Source organism: Frieseomelitta varia, unplaced genomic scaffold (assembly GCF_011392965.1).
Source record: "Frieseomelitta varia isolate USP_RPSP 00005682 unplaced genomic scaffold, Fvar_1.2 scaffold_23, whole genome shotgun sequence".
NCBI lineage: Eukaryota > Metazoa > Arthropoda > Insecta > Hymenoptera > Apidae > Frieseomelitta > Frieseomelitta varia.
This window is the reverse complement of record NW_025109957.1, coordinates 256,181-281,103: the sequence shown is the minus strand read 5'-3', so window position 1 is coordinate 281,103 and position 24,923 is coordinate 256,181. Positions and strand designations below refer to the sequence as shown.

Genomic DNA, 24,923 nt, shown 5'->3' with positions numbered 1-24,923 from the left:
CTGTCTATCATATCTAAATGATTCATGTTTAATCAGTTTTATTCTTTTAAATTTAATTGAGATGTTACACAAAATGAATTTTTGTTCAATATTGAAAGAATATTGAAATTTTTAATTTTTTTCAATATACTGTGATACACGTATGTGTGTATATATATATATATATATATATATATATATATATATATATATATATACTATTTTTTATAATAACATATAATATTTATAAATAAAAGTATTACGTAACATTAAAGTGTATTATATATTTTATTGTATACTTGCACTGTGCTTTTTCCCTTCTAAATCGTCCATTTTTTTTTTAAGTTTTTAATTCAGGAGAGTTTTGAAAATAGATAACATTAAAGTTCGAGCTGAATAATCTAATTTATTAACAATATTATGTAAAGCACAATTTGTATATTTACAAAAACTTTTATTTTAAGAAATTGTCAATTACCATTATTTTAAAATTATTTTTTCTAGTTATTTGTAAAGAAAGACAAAGATTAAACTAATTTATTTCCAATTAAATAAAATTACATTTGTAAAAATCTACGGACAAGTGTTGCAATCAATATCGCTCAATTTTTCAATGACGAGAGAAAAAACTTAGAGATAAACTTCAATTTTCTCTTTTAAATCATAAATTTCCATCTTCTTTCTACATTTGCTACTTATATTTTTAATCAACAAATATATGTTATTTCTTGCAATAATCTTCAATTATTATTTCTCCAATTATTATTACTTTCTCAATTATAATGATTAATTTATTATTTACAGTAGAGCATATTATTTGAAATATTTATTTAAAATATTATTATTCGGACAAGTCTAACATTTCATTCAGGTCTGCTTTACGTTAATAATTATCAAAATTGTGTTTAATAAATTGATATTTGGCATCACTTGATATGTGGTAATGGCAATTCTACGGGGGGGAAAATAGATTTTTATCTCTTAAAAAACGGAAATGTAGATTTCTCATGATTCCCCAGTTCCGGAGCGAAATCTTTCCACAATAAAAGATTTACGGATGGAATGTTGTCGCAGCTCATAATAGGATTACTGAAATGAACGAAAAACTTTACTCGGATGGTATAGTTAATAAACTATAAGGTATATCGTTATAAAGAAATGAAAGGCTTACGAAGAATCGACTTTTTTGAATCCTTGTTTCTGCATATTTACGATGTCATCGCCATTATCACAGAGTAGTCTGGATATGCTGGATTTTCGAATTTCATTCAATTGCTCTGCAAAAGCACAGAAGTCGTACAATCTATCTATTCCATCGTATCTATCTATTTACCAAATTATCAATTTCAATATTTTGTTAAAATTATAAAAATCTGAACTACCTATATGGGATAAAATTTGTCATTTTATTTCATATATGGTAAATTTACTAAAATGACATAAAAAAATGTTGAAAATAATGGTCCTAATTCAACGAGCAGGAGTTGTAGCTAAAATTTTACTTGAAAACTCTAATTTACTATCAATTCTGTAATAGTCAAATTGAAGAAAACATAAGGTGTTTACCTATAGTGAACGCTAATTTGTGGTCACCACTTTCGAACCAATAACGATCGCCCACTCGTGTTCGATAGAATTGCTTAATAAAAATACACAAGTACGTAGGACCTGTAAGTCCTTGGACATGAGTTTCTAATGCTCCCCCGACAGCTAAATCGACGTCATCAGGACTGGCATACAAACTGGCCAACTTCTTTACGTTCTACGAACAAAGTAATACATATCATAAAGATAATGTCGATTATCATTGTAAATTTTTATTCGATTTACGACTTATCACAGCTCCATTATGTAATATATTTGTAATTCATCGTGGACTTCTATTTGATTACACAAGGAAAATGCAAAGAAATGGCATGAAATCCTATACTATAATGTTATTATTATTTATTATCGACAATTTTGTATCTTCTTCTTGGAAAGTATTTAAAATTTCTCACATTAACGTTCGGACGCAGCCATTGAGACACTGAATATTAAAACCGTAAAACAAGATCATACAGCAACAAACCTGAATTCATTTTAAAACGTGAAATCTCTATGTTCAAAATACATCGTTCAAAAATGAAGATACTTTTCTTCTCCAGATGTTATAAATTGTCATAGTATGTAAAAATATTGAAAAACTTTCTCAATAACTGAATCTACAATGGATTCGAAGATCGAAGCCTCCCCTTTACAAATGACTTCTTAAAACTTGCATTTTTTATTTTTCTATTTTTTTCCCCCCATTTTATTGAACTTCGAATATATGTATTGTAACAATTTAAATATTTAACTGTCCCAATATTAATTTTGAGCAACTGTACTTACCTCGAAGGAAATGTAATCTGTGAAGTCGTCGAAATCGGTCGCCCTCGGTAGACCGCAATGTTCACGAACGTCGTTGTACGATGCGAGACCGTGATCGCGATCCCTATGAATATCAGTCGCACGAAGATCAGACCCCAGTGGTTTTCCGTTTCTGAATAAGTATCGCGTAATCTGCAATATATAAAAATCCAAGAATTTGACTCAATTTAAACTCTTCGCGAATAAGCATATTATCATACATATCGTGGATAGGAATAGAAAAAGAAAAAAAAGTAGGAAAGCTAAGTCATTCATACTTTTTACTTTTTATAAAATTTTTTATTATATTACACCATCAATTTTTAAGTCAAATCTTTGCGAATTTTTCCAACAAGACTAAAAAAGTTTGCTTTGGAAAAATTTCGCTCGAGGTGTAAACGAACTATGAAAGGTTGTCTACGAACGTTTCGTATAAACTCGTACCTCTGCGTCAAAGAATTGATCGCTGGCTTTTTCTGACTGAAAAGACATGCCTCTCGTCAAATCGGCCATATTGTCGTTTTCCTCGATAATTGACGGTTTGTTCATGTAAGTGCTGAGCCTCAAGGCAGCGTTTGAAGATCGATCTTCCTTCGCCAAGCTAAAGTTCGCGAAATAGATGAAAACAACATTTACATCGACATTTAAATATTTGTTACGTATTCTAATAGAGATTCTCAAGGGAAATGTATCTGATTATTATTATCTAAAAATGTTTTGCGTGGATGATGAATTAATTCATTATAGAACTTCAAAGATTTCAATAGAAAGAAAAATAAAAAATTTGGACCGTTTTTGATAAATTTGGACTTTTATATAAGAATCGCAATATATGGCTTAAACTTAAATTTACTTAGGAATTCAAATCATGTAGTATTAATGTACGTTTAAATATTGAAAATTAGTATTTTCTAATTTCGGTTGAAATAAATACTTAATTGTCTAAATTAAATTGATATATTCACGAATCTGCTGTAAACTTTATAGAAGATAACATTTTTATCTTTCTTGCTCACCATCAATGTTAGAACGTTCTGATTGAGTTCTTAGTTTGTTGTTAAATTTGATCTATTACAATCTCGTGTAAATTTCTTCTCGATCGTTTTCATTGTTTTAATGAATTTATTTTGTTATACTGACTGTTACAAAGTACGACTGTACTTACTCGAGGAAACCAGCGATAAGAGAATGGAAATATCTGAAAGCAGCGGTCGCGTGCTCATTGAAAACATTTGGATTTACGTCTGGATCGTAATCGTTCACGTAATCGGTAGTATCGTATAAAATGTTGTTGCCATATGTGCTGCTTGTACCTAAAAGTACGATATACTGTATTTATATTAATTATATTATCATAAACAAGCTACGACACAACGTGATGTTCATCTATAATTTAATGAAGTTAAAATTTCACCCAAAAATATCGGCAGCCATTCGTAATACGAAATGTGTTGATGTTCTGCGATCGCAATACGCCGTGCTTCTTGGAAAATTGTCTCATCCGTCCAATGAGGATTAATACGAGCTAAAGCATCGGCAATGCGATTATGCTCTCTAAGTAGTATAATTTGCAAAACAGTCAGCTGAGTATTTTGATTGACACGAACGTCGCCTGAAATAACAATTGAAACGCGTACGTGAATCTCGCGAACAGTCGATTGTAATTCACATCGAAGTTTTCATTATATCTATGATACTTTGAGATTATCTTTAGATACTAAATCTAATATAACGATAAAAATACAGATAATTATAATTATAATTAATTATTTCACTTTTATTGTACTTTGTATTAATATTTTTATTTTACTTTTATTTTACTTTGTATTAATATTTTTATTTTACTTTTATTTTACTTTGTATTAATATTTTTATTTTACTTTTATATTACTTTGTATTATTATGTTATACATGACTCAATGTTGGTTTGACAAGTTGATTGTTTTTAGAAACAAAAGTAATTTAATTTTACATAGAAATTTGTTTCATCTACTACGTATTAGTGCTCCACTTTGAATATTTTATACATTTTTACATGTTTTATGCGTTTTGTGGATTTTTTGACACTTGAAGTAAGTCTGATGAAAGGGCGCTTATTGCGAGCAGAATATTTTAATATACGTTCAGTTACGATAGAAAAGAAATAATAATAAGAATAGTGAGGAGAAATTCTTTTTAAAAAATGATTTACCATATTTTGAAATCAATTTAAATTTAAATTTGCCTTATAAAATTTTAATTTTGCTGCGTTCTTTCGGTCTTTTCAAATTCCCTCACTAAAATTCTCTGAAATTAAAAAATATCTCAAGCTTAAAAAGAATGTGAAGTTCTCAATTAGCATGCTTTATTTTATATTAAATATTTTCTAAACATATAATAAATCTGATTAGTAAATCTAGACCGAAATACAAAGACTCATAGATCGTTAAATTTGATAAAGAAAATGTGTACTTTGTTTCAAAAAGAATTAACGTACTAGCGTATTAACGTAATCTAAAGCAATTATTACTTGGGAAAAGAATTTAAAGTAACTACACAAAGTTATACTATAACAAAGTTCAGTCAAACTTTCCAACGCAGTAAAGAGGAAGAACATTTCGTGAATCTGAAAAATTTAATAAACGACATCAGTCTCCATTGTAGAGGAAGATATTTTAACTAATGTAATAATTCCATTGATATAGGTACTTTTGAAACAGTATTCAGTGATCATTGAATAATAATTACTTTCACTAAGAATGCATTGATTGTTGTGAATTATGAACTTACCAACACTGTTAATTTGAAAATGATTAATAGTTTCTGCACCTTAATTGTTAGATATTTATAATTTCGAGATAAGTTTATTATCGCGCTGCGATAACACACGTGCATTATATGTATATCTTTCCTATTATATCTTTCCTTTACCTATGCTCAGTTAACGAGTATAAGTTTTTTTTATCTTCGTGAAATATCTTACATCAAAATGGTGCCAAGTCGTTTAAAACTGGAAATCATTAATAGTTTAATGATACTTTAATACATTACACGTTACGTTCAACGGTCAATGATAATAACCTGTTTAAGCAGCTAGCATAAAAGAAACAAGCGATACGTGGGTCGTGATACTTTTCATCTGAATTATGCAAAAACATGCGAAAGTGGCGTGGCACGGAATGTGGTAATTCGAGATAGTTTAATTTTTCTTTTTTGCTACGTAAACAACGAATTCGATCACGTAATGTTTTAAGCATTACTCAGGAATAATTAGAATAATATTGTAAATACGTTGTGTACTCGTAAACGGAATTTGAATTAAATTATAACGAAACACGATGAAATTGATTTTTCTCTTTAAACTACTAGTTTCATTACTATATATTTTTTTTTATGAAATCGGTATTTTTATTAAATTAATTTTACGCACGTAAAAATGAATTTACCAAAATCATCGATGAAACAAAAAAACTTGAACATTCGTACTTTGAAAAACAATACTTTCGTTTTTTTTTCTGAATATTCGCCACTGTATAAAAAGTCGCGATTTCTTTCGAGAGAGTGTTTTACAGGAAAAAGAAATTGTTCCATCGTATGAGCTACCTTTGTGCAAAATTATATTTTCCAATTCGAACTTCCCTTGTAAACAGTACGTTTCTTTTTCTGAATATTTCGATTTTAAATTCAAGGGAAAAATATATCTATTATATTATATATTTCTGTTAACTTTATTATATTTTCATTAACTGTTTCGCAATTGGTCTTCCGTATTCGAACGAATCGTCGCCTCCGTCCAAAGATTCTTCTTAATAACCATTCCAATATTCCCGTTTATTAGCTAATACTTGAGCGTTCTCTAGAATTATATTGCGGCAACATGATTTCATCAATGCTTACCAGCCTGATAGCAAACTTCGTTGGGACTTGTGATATCGCACGTTGTAGACTTATTGGCTGCCGAAGGTGGCCATTCTCTGTTTCGTCGTATATCGATGGCCATGCGCCCACCGACACCAGCTCTCAAATTATTCGCCAACTGGTCGGAGGACCCGTAAACCAGAGAGAGGTCCAAGAAATGTGTCACGTCGTTCAACTGGAAAATTTATTTTACAAGACTGAAATCCCACGGTAGAAATGAATTTTCTACGAAAGGAAAAATTCGAAGTTTCCTTAACGCACTATATTTGTGACACATTTCATTACAACTAATTGGACATCTAGTGCAATTCTTGATATTCTTTAATGGTATTGGCAAACAGTTTTCCGCATTTGCAAGTTTCATTTTTAATAAATAGTCGAAGCTAGAATTTTCTACAATGAACGAAATTCTAAAATTTCAACAACGAACAAATTACTCTGCAGGGTCTTTAGCCATTTAATTATTATAATATTATTTATTCTTTCTATCAATATCTATTTACTATTAACTAATATTAGTTTTATTATAATATTATTAATAGTATTATTGAAATATTATTTATTCTTTCTATCAATATCTATTTACTATTAACTAATATTAGTTTTATTATAATATTATTAATATTAGTATTTTTTATTAATATTATTAATATTAGTATTATTGTAATATTATTTATTCTTTCTATCAATATCTATTTACTATTAACTAATATTAGTTTTATTATAATATTATTTATAGTATTATTTATACTTTTATATAATATTATTAATAGTATTAGTATAATATTATTTATTCTTTCTATCAATATCTATTTACTATTAACTAATATTAGTTTTATTATAATATTATTAATAGTATTATTGTAATATTATTTATTCTTTCTATCAATATCTATTTACTATTAACTAATATTAGTTTTATTATAATATTATTTATAGTATTATTTATAGTTTTATGTAATATTATTAATAATATTATAATATTATTTATAGTATTATTTATAGTTTTATATAATATTATTAATAGTATTATTATAATATTATTTATTCTTTCTATCAATATCTACTTACTATTAACTAATATCTATAACTGAAATTATTAAGTAAATTATTATTAAATAATTAATTAATTAGAGAGAAAAGTTAAGATTAACTTAGAATTTATTTGAATTGTATTTTATATTGCAATAATTTAAAAGTGTCATTTATAGACGACAATAAAGATAATTGATATCGTAGCTATTTTGTTTATTTCAATTATAAACATTCATTTTCATAAATTTCATATCTTGTTAAATCCACTTTGTTTCTTATTATAAAAGAATTCAATTATTCTATTTGCAAACGAATTTATACGAATTTAACATGAATGAACGAATTTAACATCTTTACGCAGATTTGCATTCTCATCAACATAATTAGAGAAATAAAAATTTGTTTAAAATATTATAGCAGATGTTCTGCTTCCTATATGATACATTTTAGTTTATTATTGTTATAATTGTTATATAAAAGAATATTTAGAATAAAATTGCTTTATGTTACGTTGAATTTAAGAAACTTAATGTAACTTTTGTATCCGAGGAAACAATAACAAAAGAAATTAATCGTTATATTGCACGATACCCTTAACATCATACTTTTATTCGAAGTATCTTTTTATGGAACAAAATGAGAAAAAGTTCATTTTATTCATCAGATATCACACCGCAGATATAAGTTATCGAAAGTGGAGTTAGAGAGTAACTTGTAGACTGTGTGATGCATTGGCAATCGATAAGATATGATTGTTACGTCCGTTCGAGTATAGATAACCAAATAATGCTTTCACGTCCATGTTTATGCGAACTCATTGCATTTCTCAACATTTGCACGAGTGCATTGCACGTCGTGTCGCGTTCTTGGGGATCACTCTCGACACTCGTGGTATTTTAACAAATAAACGTCTAAGTTTAGATGCATTAAAGGAAACGGCAAACCTGTTCTGCTGGTTTGAATGAAAATGTATAATCATTGTCAAGGTCGGTTGCACTACGAACGAAATTGAGACATCTTATGTTGGCTTCGCTGTAGACGGGATCGGCGTACGGTGTAATTATGGGATAACATGAGTCACGAGATAGCATCTGTTCTATCACCTGCCCATCATCGGTACAGCATTGCGTAGCATGCGGCGCTGATTGCATGAAAAAATAACGAAAGACCAGTTGAAGACAGATCGATATAATTCCGATATACTTTGATCATTTTTATTTGTGGATGGGACACAGGAAAATTCCATTTACGTGAATTTAACGAGGAGTTAAGTAGTACGTGTGTGTAAAAAAAATATTTGTACACCTGATGAGAAATGTGATAATTTTACGTTGAAATTTTCATAACTGAGTTTGGAATGCAACGATGCCTTGAAATTTTCCCCACAAATGTAACTTTCACGAAGTGATATCAAAATTGAATAATAAACTAGGACACATCATTATATTAATTTAAGAATAAAATTTTTATAATTAAACGTTGAATCATTAAAATAAAGTAATATGGCGGCCTTTTAATCTTTTTAGGGAAATTTGTTATTTAATTTGATAATCCACGATAAGATATACTTAAATTATATTTATGTATTGTTATTAAAATTTTAAAAATAAGAATTAATTATAGATAAAAGTTTTATAAAATGATCGACAATTTCTCATCGAGCTATTGCTTTCAAATATTTCAAAATGTTTTTTGGACATGTGCTATTCTTCAATTCACTGATTCAACTGGAGTTCATATAATAGGTTCCCATTATACGATGTTACAATAGGTTTCTGAAAATTTCGACTTTTTCGAATAAAAGCACTGAAAAATTTTGTTGGTTTTATGGACCGTATTCTATTCCAGTTCATTTGAAAATTGCATTCGTGTGAAATTATTTGCTTGCATGTCTGTAACCCGTTGTTTAAATTGCTAATAATTTAATTAATAATTATCAAGTAATAATTAAAGGTCAACGTGTCAGGTCAACCACCAGTGATGTTTCTTTTATGTTATTAGAAATTTACGTTCAAACAGATGAATGCAAGAAAATTCGTTTAATCTGGATTGATCAAAAATTTAGTTATTTAACACAAATGAAATTTATATAAACAAAGTTATGTTATAAAATCTATTTAGTAACATAATACTGTAATAATTCTATTTTCTCTCTTTCTCTTTTTGTACTTTAACTTCATATTGAAATGTAAATGTAATTCAGTTGCAAAGTTTCATGCGTGTGTGTATATTTGCGTTTTAAAAGTCAGAAAGTTGTAAGTCAAGAGAGTTAAATTACAAACTCGTTTCACGTATTGACGTAAAATACTAGATGCACTCAAAGCGTGACATTTAATTTGAAACTGGTTCTAGGAACGACCTAAATCTGAGAATTCTTACACATTAATTCATATTTTTGGAGGTGATTTATTTAAATAAAACACCTTGAGAACACTTAGCTAGTAGTTGGCAAATTTAAACATAGGATATTAGGTTAGTCAAACGTCAAAGTTGTATTCCAATTGTACGAAGAGTTTAGAAATCAAATAGTACAAGTCACTCGTTATCAAATAAATAACCTTTCGTTGAAAAAAAATCTTCATTACGATATAATAATTGGACAATTTAATAATTCTAAATCCTATGTTAATGAAACGAATAAATAATATTCGAAAATAAATAATTCTAACCTAGTACAAAAGATAATTCTAAATAATACTATATATGTATATCCATCTCAAATATTTTCAATAGTATATGTTCAAGAAAAAATGTGTTTTATAGAGAAATTGCACGGATTTTTTAAAAATATTTAATAATTATATCTAAATAATTTCGATTTTTTACGCGAAATACGTATCTCTTTGTATTGAAAAATATTTGCATTAAGTTTAATTCATCCCAAATATAATAGCAAAATATTTAAATTTAATCTAATACATAATATTTAAATACAATAAATAGCGAAATAGTTGTTTATTTTCTCGCTATTTACACCAGAAAAATACCAAGATTAAATATCGCATGGTCTTCGTATGAAATATTTTTCCGTAGAACACACTTTCAAAACTATTACGTGACGCACTCTGAATGATCATATGTACCATTCAGAAGTCATATTTCGCAAACTGAAAAGTATGAAAAAGCATAAAAATGACATTAAAGTTACTATTTTCTAAATTCAACTTAGAATTTTTTTACTTATGTCATTTTCATGCGACGAATAAACTAATTTCTTAATAAAAATAATTTCTTTCTCAAGGAACGAATATTAAACCCCTAATAAAAATTAGACTCAATCAGTTTAACAATCACATCGCAATGTCTGTTTTATTGAAGATTGAAGAGAAGAACATTTGCATGTCACCAGTTTTTGATTTTAATTAAAAGTTTAATTGCCTCCTCAATTGTGGAAACAAAAAATGGACGAACGATCGTAGAAATAATTAATATAAGAAAAGAAGAGTGATACATTACACGATTGGGAATTGCCAGCTGCCAAAGACATGTCGTGGGTGATAATTTGTCCATATTGCATCGCTACCAGTGTCCATATAGGATCATCGACGTCGTTATCGGGAAATAACGTATAACTGACCAGTCGAGAGAGTGGCAATTCGCTTCCAGTTACTGATTTTGGTGGCGAGTTTATTCCTGTAGAAAAATTGAATGTTTAATAGCGACTGTGGCAGTCACAAGCCTCGTGTATTTTTTTATGACACAAGAAATATAAAAGAAAGTAACACCGAGAGAGAATTGACTTTTCTTCAAAAGTCATAAAAATGTACTTTGACGATTATCATTAAATATCAATAATATTTCTGATTAATTTCTAGTAAATGGAACGCTCCAGTAAATTGTACCGAGTGTTTTAATTGAATTTTATGTTTATCAAAGTTAACAGAGTTGCAGGAAATTTTGTAAATTCAATCTTACTAGCGATATGTACATTCGAGTTAAACATTAATCAACTTAAAGGTAGTTATTAAAATACTGTCATTCATTGGAGAAAATATAGTTAATTATTTTCTTAGTCTCGTAATTGTTATTGCCAATGAAATTATAAAGAAACATCAAATTTTTTTAACATTACAGGGATCCAAACATGTTTTAAAAGATTAAAGGTATTTTTTCTCGAAATTGACTTTTGCAGGGCGTCAACAATAACAATTATAACAACAGATAGAGTACTAAATGAAATTATAAACAATTATGTTGCCAAATGTTAGGATTATGTGTCGTTAGTAAAATCGACCGTACGTTTCATCGAATTGAAATTTATATAATTTTTAATTGACAATCATTCTTGACATTTTTATATCCAATTTAAGTGAACGCGACATGTCTCTTTAATAATTTAATAATTTAATAATTTTAATAATAATTTGTGATAATATTTTTCAAAATTTAATACAGTATATTATATCGTCGATATTATATGAAACAAAATATAATTGTATGTAATATTTTTCAAATTTCTTAGAAGAAATGTGTAGTATATTTCAAAATATTTATAATTAAATTTAGAATATTTATACTAAATTAATAATTAATAATTAATAACTAAATTTAGAATATTTATACTAAATTAATAATTAATAACTAAATTTAAAATATTTATACTTCATAATTAATAATTAATAACTAAATTTAGAATATTTATACTAAATTTATATTTAGAATACTATTTAGATAAATAGATCCATGAAAGTAGAAAAATCGAAGAATTCACGAGAACGTGCATTTAGAATGTGTCGTAACCATCGCAGGTGTAGCAAATTCTTTTTCCCTTCGACACGAATGAAATCAGAAAATTGCTATGTATTCACATTCGCGTGAATAACGCAAATTACGTCGATTTTGATCCGTTTCTACAAAGTCGAACAAATTGCAAAACTTGTTTGTCACGGAATCACCGTTTATTGTATAATAAACCGAGATGCGGCCCATTCGTCATTCTTGCATCGGTATTTCCACTGCATCACGATTTGATATTTCCCCATTCGCCGACTGAGAATGTTAAAAAATGTCATCATCAAAGGTTAATATCATTAACGCGTGTAAAATCCTTTAAGCTATTTTTAGTCGATTTTAGTTGCGTAAGAAATATCGTTGTTGAAGTGAAGTTTGAATTCTAAGAAAAGAGAACATGCCACTCATTGAATTCTATTCTGTGCTTGAGAACGAACAAATACGAAAGAGGAAGAAATTTGCATAATGCACGTGATCTTTAATGCAACAGGCAGTTGTCATTATCTTAGAATCGGTGTGACAAAATTTAAACTAACAAAATTTGGACTGGGAGATCTACAAACTCTTAGAAAGTTTGGTCCAATTTTTAACTAACCCATTATTTCGTAATTTTGTGATCTTTATTCAGCAAAAACTTGCATGGTATAATTATGGAAATTATCAAGGTTAGACTCAATTTAAACTAAAATTGTTGAATAATATTGATCGAGAGAGACTACAGAAAATTTTAAATCATATTATATTACTCACTGTTAAATTATTACTTGTTACTTATTAAATTCATTAAATTATCTACTACTCATTGTTAAGATAGTGTTAATTATACTATTTACTATTAAATAGACCAAGTATCAAATAATATTAAATATTAATAATCGTAAAATAAAAACACGAAATGAAATATGCAATGAGAGTAGAACTACTCTTTTTTTAATTAATATCTCCAAACTTATTCAATTTCAGGTTATTAGTATTTTCCAATATCAGGTTTTGTAATTGACATCTATAAAATGTCCAAAACACTTTATTCTTTTATTCGAAGTATTAAAAATTTCACAGACATACGTACAGATTTCTGTATGTAACTACATCAAAACTTTCGTGTTTTAAATATTAAAATGTTCCATTTTTCAATCCCTGCATAATTGCTGACTCAAGATTGTATTTTAAACTAAATTTAACCTATGTTTATGAATAAAATTGCCCCGCTTGATGCAACAGATAATTATCTCTTATCATTAGCGAAGAATCAGAAAATGGCTTTTACTCGACATCCGTACATTTATAAAAACAAAAATGGTACCTTAGAATTTATCTTTGTGTCTGAGAAAACTTTGCAGAAATTTCTTTGAACATCTAACTGTTCGTTTAACTGTACGACTGAAACTGAGAGATCTAGAATCTTGCACAATGATTGAAAATCATGTGTGATGATTTGAAATGGCAACTTAATATCGACGCTGATGAATAGATGGCACGTGTCGTGCGTTAGTGGTTTTTACATAACGTTGACTGATCAAGCATGTGTACGAAGCTGTTCGAGTCGATTATGAATCTGATTTCGCGTGTGCGTTTCATCGGCACAGGTAGATAAGGCAGCGAGTCAAGCATTCGGTCAATTGAAACTGAAATTATGCTTGCACGTGTTCAAGTCTGTCAGGAACGAAACGAAAGGGTTGCGGTAAGATTCCAAGAAAGTTGCAGAACGGTTCGCGGGTATCGGCACAACGTTGCGAAGTTTATAAACTAAAAGGAGAGAACTAGTTCCTACGTGCACGTGTAAATCACGTCTGGTCTCCGTTGAAATTGGGACAAGTTCTCTGTGAAAGTCGGCATTTGTCGTGAAAGACGCTAACTGTGCGAAACAACAGAGAGAGTTTTACGATCCTTTGTCCATCAATTATCACCGAAAGAATAGAGAAATAGGACCAAAACGCGATATTTCTGTGGTATTTCTATTTTTGGTCAGGCAGCAAATTGTTACACATTCAGATTCTTAGTAATTTTCATTAAGAATAACAGTTTATCACTAGATTTGAATTTTGTGCATTTATGGAAAACTTTCAAGTTCGAAAATTCCAAGAAATACACGAATAAAATATCGAGAATACAGTGCTCTTTATAACATTTACTGTTTAAATATGAATTTGCTGTTTGTTATATCAGAATATGAAAAATATTTAAGTTTCTTTTTATTTTGTACTTTTATTCAATTGTGGCTGGGAGAAATAATGCTGAAAAGGATAATTCCTAGAGTTCGTAACTAGCGTTGAAAAATAAATATTGCTCCTTAAAGAATTAATATTTGAACACAAAGATTTTTCACTGCTCTATATATTCGTTTATAATATCTTTATTGCGAATTTATTATTTATTATTATATTAAATTTAATAATATTTATTACTGATTATTTTAACAGATCATTGCTGTTAGTAGAAGCATCAATTGTATTTTATTTATTTACACTATATTTTATTCCATACAAGTAGTGTTTTGCGTAGAAAAATTAAATAATAACGAAATTTAAGATCGCAGAAAAAAATTCGGATAATAAACAAGTTACATCACATTTGGTCCAACGAAATTTATATAATATAATATTATGTGTAATATTTATATAATATAATATTATTAATATAATATTATGTGTATACGTATTATCATTATCATCATTTCAAATTTCACCATTGTTAAACAAAAATTTATAAAAATTAATAAAAAAATTATATAGATAATATTATCTAGAATAATAAAAAAATTTGTTTTTATTATCTAGAATAATTATTTTACTATATTGAGAAACAATTAATTTAGAAAACTGTTATAAATAAATATTGATATAGTGCTCATTAATAAGTAATATATTAACATTTTTAATAAAAAATTCTTCAATAATAAAAGTTAATAAGAAAAAAGCATCAGTTGTTAATATAATACAAAAATTAATATAATATACAAAATACAGACATAATAATAAAAATTAAATATATAACACAAAAAAAGAGTCTCTTTTAAAACAATTAAAAGCGCGGATGAAGCAATATCTATACTTTTTCAGCTTCGTAATTTTATCGAAACATAGATATTAACAACTAAGATAACCGAGAGAAACGAAACAATCATCACCTAATGATCTAATTTGTTGAAGAAGTTAATTACTTCGATAATGTACAACGATTTTGAAATCAAAATGAGAACCGGAGTAAATTACTTGTGATCTTATCTTGATTTTCTTGCCAATACCATTACCACCAATCATCACATAATTACGTGCTACAGTTTTGCAAGATATTAGAAAACTCTGTGGTTATCTGACGTACATTATTTTTGCATTTATTATTATTTATTGCGTTGCATTATTTTTTTGCTACCCTGTTTTTATTACTGTATTCTGCGTCATACCTGCTTCTGCATATGAAAGGTGTGCATGTTTATCTAAAATCTCACGTTTCATATCCGAGCAGACGTTTATGCGTGTTTCTTTATCTGTACGGACACGTTACTTGAAAAATAATCGACGTTTCCTGACAAATGTGAACGATACATTTTACGAAAACAAAATTGTATTAATATTATCGTTTTACAAAACTGCTGACCTTGCAGGAAATGTTGATCGAATTTTGGATTTCTGCAAAATCGTATTTTTGTGAATACAGTTAAAAATGTACCAAATAAATAATAATAATCGATTACTGAAGAATAAGTATATTCTTTGCATATAATATATTTATATTTAATATATATTTTTTTAAATATATTTCTTTGCATATAATATATTTTATATTTAATATATTTAAAATTCATTTTCTCGTCTTCAAATTGTCCATGAAAATTCGCTTGGAATGATCATTTCACTCCAATGATAATCCAAATTTTATGGTTAATTAAGGAATGTGTACTTTGATTATTCAAATTAAACCAGATTTAGATGATTTAAAGTTAAATTGAAATTAAATCAAATCAAAATATCTGTTGTAGTATTAAAGTAATAACGTTGGTACTTTATGTCGTTCTATGAATTTTCTACGTATTATTGAAAATACACTTTTGCCTTTGTCAAGTGTGACATCAGTTTTTATCACAGGAACTGTTATCTCGATTTTTAAATTATCAAACAATAATAATAATAATAATAATAATTAAAAAAATAGTTTGGAGTGCAAAAGATTTAATTTTTCGCCAATGCATGAAGATTCGCTGCCTAACTGTAATATTAAAATAATAATTCAGTCCGAATTTTTATGATCGAATTGAAGAATATTTCGATTGTCGAACATAATATTACTTATATTATTAAAATAATAACTATGCGATGTTGCAATAATAAGTTTTCTCCAAGTCTTCTGATCGAGTCAAGAATTATTCCGATATTGTTCGAGGTAAACGTGATTTAACGAGATTTTACTGATTTAGAATCGTGATAGCAATGTCTCGCAATTTTCATTCTCTCTTTTCTTTTTGCGATCACGTCGATGAAAAATCTATTTATCGTTGTGTAATATCATTAGTAACAGTATTATTTTTCTCTCACGATTCACGTAATACGTCGGTTGATATAAAACTGTTTCATTGAATGTCTGATCTGTTCCATTGTTAGGTGAAGTGGAGCGTGTCCGTGAAAAGAAACTGCACCGATGTTGGTTTCGGTAGAAATAAACGTTGCACATTGTAAAGAAATTCGTTCGACACGTTGGATCGATGAAAACCATGCACCACGAAATTCCAATTATTTAAACCTCGCAAAGTCATATTATTTTACGAACAACGAATTACTCGAATTCGTGGGAATTGCAGTATATACACCTCTGCGCAAAAATATACACCTCTTTGAGCAAGCACTGTGTCTTTTTCAAAATCAAAGAAATCAAATAATACATCACTTGGAGTAAAAAGATAGAAAGTTACGAAGTAAAAATCAATTTTTAGCAAAATAAAATGCACGTCTGCGTGATCCAATTTCTTCTCGTAATCGTCGAACTTTATCGCGTTTTAACAGGAAAAAGCCTACAGGTGCTCGAAACAAAGTGTTACGATTGTATCGTGAAAAACGAAATGGACGTGTGCGCGCGATTGTTTGCAGCAGTTAAATGAAACCTTGAACGAATTAAATCGAGTCGCGGACAGTGAAAGTGGCATAGTTCGTTCAGTTTTATATTGATCACGGAAGTAATTTTTCTCGTCTGTAAATCGAGAAAACGGCGTGAAATTGGACCAAAAGAAAAAAAGAAATAACTGGCGAAAGGTGTGCTTAAATTTAATAGTTCAATCAACAATAAAAATTAAAGATTGGAAATTTTAAATTCAACAATTTTATCGTCGAATGTCATGTTTCTTTTTGCTTCTGTGAGAGCAAAAAAAAAAAAGAGAGAATGATAACTGATATTTTTTATTTAAATCGTGACCATTAGGCAGGCCTAAAGGAAGCAACAACTATAATAAATATAAGTGAAGTGGCCGGTAATTGAACTGCTTGCTACTTCGAGAAATTAAAGGATCATTGAATTATAATTGAAAAATTGTGAACTGAGTGTAAGTGTAAAAAAAAAATACAATATTCGTACAATATTCTGCTTCTGTATATAAAATTATTATTTATTATTATAAAATATTTTATTTATTTAATTTATTATTATAAAATATTTCATTTATTTAATTTATCATTATAAAATATTTTATTTATTTAATTTATTATTATAAAATATTTCATTTATTTAATTTATCATTATAAAATATTTTATTTATTTAATTTATTATTATAAAATATTTCATTTATTTAATTTATCATTATAAAATATTTTATTTATTTAATTTATTATTATAAAATATTATGATAATTATTATTATTATATTTGTGCGTTTAAAAAACGAGTGTTGCCTCGCCATTTTTCCACATTGTAACATATCTTGGATTATTTTATCTCTTTGATTGTAATTTCGTTTATAATTGAACGGTCTCATAATTTCGGTGATAATTTAATAATTCGTGAATTTCTTAAAGCAATGTCTTCTTCAACCGCCGACGAATTTATTTTGTTCTTACCATTTCCGTATCTTGGCGGCAGTAGTCGTCCGAATGTGGTGTTCGCCATCCCCCATGTTGGATTGTACAAGTTGTTGCAGGAGCCATCGAACGTTCGATATCTCGATTCTTCGCACCTATTCTCATTTTTTTTTTTTTTCCAAAGTTGAACTTACATGGTTAACTTACTTAAAATTCTTAAAATATATAAATTATTTAATAACTTATATATTTAAATATATAAGTTATTTTCACGCGAATAGAATATTTTTTTTTTTTTACTCTGCGTTACGTATAATTTACATACACGCATGCTACATTTCATTTCTCGTGTTAGAATTATGACAGAGTAGAAACTGACGAGTGACAAGTAAAAAGAGAATTTTCCATGAATATATAAATGTAATTTCATAATAAATTGATGTTGCTTAACTAAAATTGAAGCTAAACCAACGTTTATGTTTTTCAACGTAAAATACTTTTTTACTTTAATACTTTTTTTTATATGGAATGTCTAAATAAATCGATCGGTGCATTCAAAATTATATAGTTTTTAAAACATGATCTCTCGATTTGCAAAAACGTAATTTCTACCACATTTTCTTTTGAACCAGACATCTTTTAACAACTTGAAACATTATTTTTGATAAATTTAATCCTCTAATCGTGAGATCTATCGTTTCCAGTTAATCGTCCTTTATCTATCTATCTATCTATTTAGTTATTTATTAATCATTTATTTAATACATACCCTGAGGAGAAAAAGGAAATTTTAGAGAAATAAACATGAAACGGGCTTGCAAAGTTGTGATAGAAAGTTTCCGATCCCTCTAAATCCGACAGTTTCTCCTCGATCACTGAAAAATAAAGACAAAATAATGATTGGAGACTGTATTGGCCAACATACAGATTGCATAGGCTTCGTTATTCATGTTAATTTGAAATTAATTAGTTACTTGCGTAAAATTTCAATTATAATATTATTATTATACACTTTACTATTATATACCTTATATACTAAACTATGCTATTATATAATATACTATACTATGTAATAAACTACTTTATAATATTTATAATAAATATAATAAACTTTATATAATTAACTATACTATTATATACTTTATATAATAGTAAATTAGTAATAGTAATTGTAATAGTAACAGTTCTAAGTAATTATATTTAATAAAGTTATGTATTGTAATACATGATTACAATACATCTAAGTAATTATATTTAATAAAGTTATGTATTGTAATACACAAAGTAGTAATAGTATATAATAAACTACTCTATTATATACTTTATATAATATGTAGTAATAGTAATTGCAATAGTAATAGTTATAGTTGTAGTAGTAATAGTAATAGTTGTAGTAGTAATAGTAATTGTAATAGTAATAGTTGTAGTAATAATAGTAATTGTAATAGTAATACTTTACTATTATATACTTTATATAATAGTAAAGTAGTAATAACAATTGTAATAGTTCATATTTTACACTTTATATAATAGTAAAGTAATAATAATAATTGTAATAGTAATAGTTTAGATACTTTACTTAGATACTTTCTAGGTAAATAATACCATATGAAACAAACAAAAAAAGTTCTGCGTGCATGAATCTCCTTCAGAATAAGGCAAGAAAAGAGGAAATGAAAATATTGTAATACATATATTCACGTGTCGTGTGAGTTGCCGGAAATAGACCTTGCAACAAAGAAATCGAGATATTTTCTGATCCGAACGAGATAAGTTCTTTTTTTTTTTTTTTTATTTTCCTGCAACCAATCTTTTCTGAGGTAATTTTACTTGATTTTAGGCTATCTAGATCTCGAATACGAAGTTCACGTTTCCTATTACGTATTAGGTGTTTGCAAAAACATTGCCAACTTCCGTAAACAATGAATTAAAATCTATTTATACAGAGACGTTAACTCTAACGCGTAAAAATATAAGTCGAGAAGAGGGAACAGAATTATGTTCGCGTAAAGTCTGAATAATTTGAATAATTTAGCTACTTTTATACCTAAATTCAGTCAATTCTGTGTTTACACTGAACAATAAATTATTCCATCCGCTAATTAATAAATATTGGTAGAAAATCTCCTCGAAAATTAAATATTTTAATTCGTCCAAGCCAATTTTGTACTGTATTTTCTGGATAAATAAATTTAACGTTTCTGTGAATGGCCTTTCTTACGCTTCAGTCGAAATTGAGTCGAGAGTTTATTTTAATGTACACAGGTTGCAAATATTTCGTCAGATGTGAAATAGAAGGAAAGAACTGCGCTTCATACGTTCGAGAGTGAATAGAAAAAGTTATTAACTTTAAACCGCGTTATCTCGGAATGTGGTGAATGTAACAGTAGACCTCTCATTCGAGATGACCAATCAATTATTGAAACCACGTGAAACCATTATTGACTACTGTATTCGTTACGAAATTAAAACTACTTGAACGAAAGTATTGTTCGTTATCCTCTCGGAATTACATTTTCCAATTTATGTGTTCTACACTGCAAAGCATATTAACATCCTCTTCTATCAACCAATTAGTGACCTTCCATAATGGCCACCTTCGTGTTCGTCTGAGAGTATGTCATAATTAACCCTCACGTTCGTCCTTCGTTTTTCTACTTTAATTTATTCCTTGGTGTCAGATTTACGCAGTCCAACGGAGAGATAAATTGAAACGAAGTTGAATTTGCAAATTCGTTTGTTAACAGTAAATACATACGTTCTAATCTAATGCACATGCATCCTAAATGTGTCCAATTGATTAAGAAATGGTTGAACAATCTTTTGATCTTTTGACTCTTTTTCACGGAACGTAGATCAGTTCAATCGGAATAAAGGAATTGATTGCATTCTCCATGTATCGATACGAGAAAGTTATAAATACTTACAATAAAATAATGTATAATAATAATAAAATAAAATGAAATAATGTATAACAGTAATAAAATAAAATAAAATAAAATAATGTATAATAATAATAAAATAAACTAAAATAAGGTATAATAATAAAATAAACTAAAATAAGGTATAATGATAATAAAATGAAGTAAAATAATGTATAATAATAATAAAATAAAATAAAATAATGTATAATAATAATAAAATAAAATAAAATAAGGTATAATAATAATAAAATAAAATGAAATAATGTATAACAGTAATAAAATAAAATAAAATAAAATAATGTATAATAATAATAAAATAAAATGAAATAATGTATAACAGTAATAAAATAAAATAAAATAAAATAATGTATAATAATAATAAAATAAACTAAAATAAGGTATAATAATAAAATAAACTAAAATAAGGTATAATGATAATAAAATGAAGTAAAATAATGTATAATAATAATAAAATAAAATAAAATAATGTATAATAATAATAAAATAAAATAAAATAAGGTATAATAATAATAAAATAAAATGAAATAATGTATAACAGTAATAAAATAAAATAAAATAAAATAATGTATAATAATAATAAAATAAACTAAAATAAGGTATAATAATAAAATAAACTAAAATAAGGTATAATGATAATAAAATGAAGTAAAATAATGTATAATAATAATAAAATAAAATAAAATAATGTATAATAATAATAAAATAAAATAAAATAAGGTATAATAATAATAAAATAAAATGAAATAATGTATAACAGTAATAAAATAAAATAAAATAAAATAATGTATAATAATAATAAAATAAAATGAAATAATGTATAACAGTAATAAAATAAAATAAAATAAAATAATGTATAATAATAATAAAATAAAATGAAATAATGTATAACAGTAATAAAATAAAATAAAATAAAATAATGTATAATAATAATAAAATAAAATGAAATAATGTATAACAGTAATAAAATAAAATAAAATAAAATAATGTATAATAATAATAAAATAAAATGAAATAATGTATAACAGTAATAAAATAAAATAAAATAAAATAATGCATAATAATAATAAAATAAAATAAAATAATGTATAATAATAATAAAATAAAATAAAATAATGCATAATAATAATAAAATGAAATAAAGTAAAATAATAAAAAAATAAAATAATATAAATATAAAAATAAAACAATATAATAAAATACTTAGTTATGAATACTTATAAATTGTTCTTTTCTCACGACAGAATTGTCACGGATTCATTCCTCTCAAATGGTTCCCATCTGTTCCACGTTAGAGCTCGAAGCGATGCGTTTTATTTAAATAGTCGGAAAATTTCTTTCTGTTTGCTCTTTCTATCTGGCGCATGCCATCGAGGATCGGCAGTCCATGGGATTCAATGTCGACGTAACAGATCGTGAAACACGGGTTTGCCACGGGCCGATGCCTTTCACCGCTTTTAGCCGGAACGATAAATGTTATATACCTGTGAGGCAGGATCTTATCGGCGCGGCCTCCGCAACCAAACCTCGGCAAATGAACGAACCTAGTCAACTGCGTACGTCGCGCTATAGGGCATTTGCGAAACTCTTGGCCGAATTTGAATTTCAATCAGCGCGGGAAGTATCCGCTTTGGACCGTGGCCAAATTACTCGCGCCCTGTTATTTAGAGAGAGTTTACGTCGCTCTGCATACTACTGCCGGTGGCCCCGTGCCTCGGGATCATCGGTTTTGTAAATGCCGCTTTCGATTAGCGCGCGGCTGCTTCCTCCCTCCCCAGGGGGATGAAACATCGTCGTTTCTCGGCGAACGGACAAACGTGTATACAATAAAATAAAAAATATACATAATGTATAATAGTATAGAATAAAATATAATAAAATGTCGAAGATAAAAATGTATGTAAATGTAGGGGATTGAAACTATTTTTCTTTTCAGAAACTTCTTTCGTTGCCAGATGCGTTTGAAGTTGAGTAGTTGAAGTTGAATAGTTGTTCTCCGTGAATTCACGTCGAGCAATTTATCGTAACAATTCTTTAGAGTAGAGAGATTGTTGTTATTCTTTGTGACGAGAAAGTTAGTTACGATTTCGTGGAGAAGAATATTTTGGAACTGGTGATACGATATTGTACTATAATAGAGCTTCCTGTGTATCAATTAAGAAAAAGAGACAAAAATGTTCTGTGAGTAGAAATTTTGGACGTGAATGAAATTTATAGAATATCATAAAATTTTGTAGAATATTATAATATAAAATTAGGATGAAATATTTAATTTTTAGAATATAAATATTCTATAAAATAGAATATTATAAAATTAGGATGAAATATTTAATTTTTAGAATATTAATGTACAGTGAAACTGCATATTTCATTTTATTATCAGGTTTACAATTTCTTTGTAAAGACGTCTGATACTGAATCATCATAAAATATTTATAGGAGTATAAATTTTGATATCGAATTGCACCATGTGTTCAAATAATGATTAAGAAAATTGTCAGTTTATCTGTCGATATTTAAAAACATTGTATTTTTTATATTGTTGAATCATTGTTTTTGTACTGTTAAAAATCATCGAAGTTCTTTTTCAAATCGTCAGAACATCTTTGTCATTCATAAACGACACATCGTCTTTCTTTAAGCATTTTAGTAAGTTCTTCTTCGAATTATTAATTTAACAAAGCACATTAAATACATAATGGTAAATATGAAACTTAACATTATATGCTAATATGAAGCTTAACATTAGAAAGAAAACGTTTATCACTAGTAAACGTTCCGTTTAGATAAGAGATAGTAGAGTTTTCGAATATTTGATCGAATTCGAACAATGAGACATTTAAAGGAAATTTAAAAAATTAATAAATGAATTAATGCGACGTTTTAATTTTGTACATTACTCGAAATATAAAATATAAAATTATAAATGAATTATCAAATTATGGAAAATATAAAATATGAAATTATAAAAAGTATAAAATTATATAAGAATTATTAAATTATAAAAAATATAAAATTATATAAGAATTATTAAATCATAAAAAATATAAAATTCCATAAGAATTATTAAATTATAAAAAATATAAAATTACATAAGAATTATTAAATTATAAAAAATATAAAATTATATAAGAATTATTAAATTATAAAAAATATAAAATTATATAAGAATTATTAAATCATAGAAAATATAAAATTATATAAGAATTATATAAAAATATTATATTATTAGGAATAAATATTATATTCTATAGAAACATATAAGAATTAAATAAGAAATATAAAATTCTCAGTTTGGATTATTGTAATTTCTTCTTTCAAGCACCATCGGCATTTTTGCTCTAGTTTCTTTCAAATCCATATTCCTGCCTTTAACGCTTTAAATACCAACCGAGAAAGCAGCCACGGTGCGCGATTTCTTTCTTTTCTTCCTTCCTTTTCTTTTTTTGTCCCCTGTTTCCATCGCTTTTTCAATTGGAGAAAGGTGGAACCATAGAAGAGAAATGAAAAAAAACTCGCTGAATATATTTTGCAACATGCGCGGATGCGTGGTTCAGTGCTGACATACGAGGAAGCACGAAGTAGAACGTTATTTCATTGATCAGACCAGCCACATTCTTTGACCTTACACGACAGTATATATATTCCTTTTGCCACGGTCATTCAAATATGGCTGCATTCTCGTTTCGCTGCGGATTTCGACTTTAGTCCACGCATTTGGAAATCGCATCCTTTTGCGCTGTTGACACTTTTCATGAATCGTTTGCAAAATTTAAATTTAAATTTGCACTCGACTGTCCCTTCTGAGGAATCTACTACTTGAATCTAGCTAACAGCTCGGGTTTCTTCCTCCTTTTATAATTTGCTGAAATACACTTAAGTGTTGTTAAACATACAGTTAGAGGAAGGTTATAAAATGCGAAGGTTCATATTTTGTTGGATAAAT

The 24,923-nt window shown here is 27.3% G+C and overlaps 1 protein-coding gene across 5 annotated transcripts in view; it reads right to left on the bottom strand.

Annotated features, from left to right (window-relative positions):
- Positions 1–792: 792 nt before the first annotated feature.
- LOC122527678 (peroxidase-like) overlaps positions 793–24,923 on the bottom strand; it is a 42,075-nt gene continuing 17,944 nt past the window's right edge. For 4 of the 5 annotated variants that reach the window (XM_043652060.1, XM_043652061.1, XM_043652064.1 and 1 more), the window contains 12 exons: positions 18,805–18,910; positions 18,075–18,190; positions 10,759–10,935; positions 8,247–8,443; positions 6,247–6,442; positions 3,785–3,982; positions 3,536–3,683; positions 2,815–2,971; positions 2,353–2,523; positions 1,546–1,741; positions 1,151–1,256; positions 793–1,068 (listed from right to left, as the gene is read on the bottom strand). In XM_043652060.1, the coding sequence (XP_043507995.1) occupies positions 954–1,068; positions 1,151–1,256; positions 1,546–1,741; positions 2,353–2,523; positions 2,815–2,971; positions 3,536–3,683; positions 3,785–3,982; positions 6,247–6,442; positions 8,247–8,443; positions 10,759–10,935; positions 18,075–18,190; positions 18,805–18,910 (1,883 nt within the window). In that variant the 3' untranslated portion in view covers positions 793–953. Of the gene's footprint in view, positions 1,069–1,150; positions 1,257–1,545; positions 1,742–2,352; positions 2,524–2,814; positions 2,972–3,535; positions 3,684–3,784; positions 3,983–6,246; positions 6,443–8,246; positions 8,444–10,758; positions 10,936–16,565; positions 17,088–18,074; positions 18,191–18,804; positions 18,911–24,923 lie in introns of those variants that run through there. The other variant, XM_043652063.1, reaches the window with a different exon arrangement.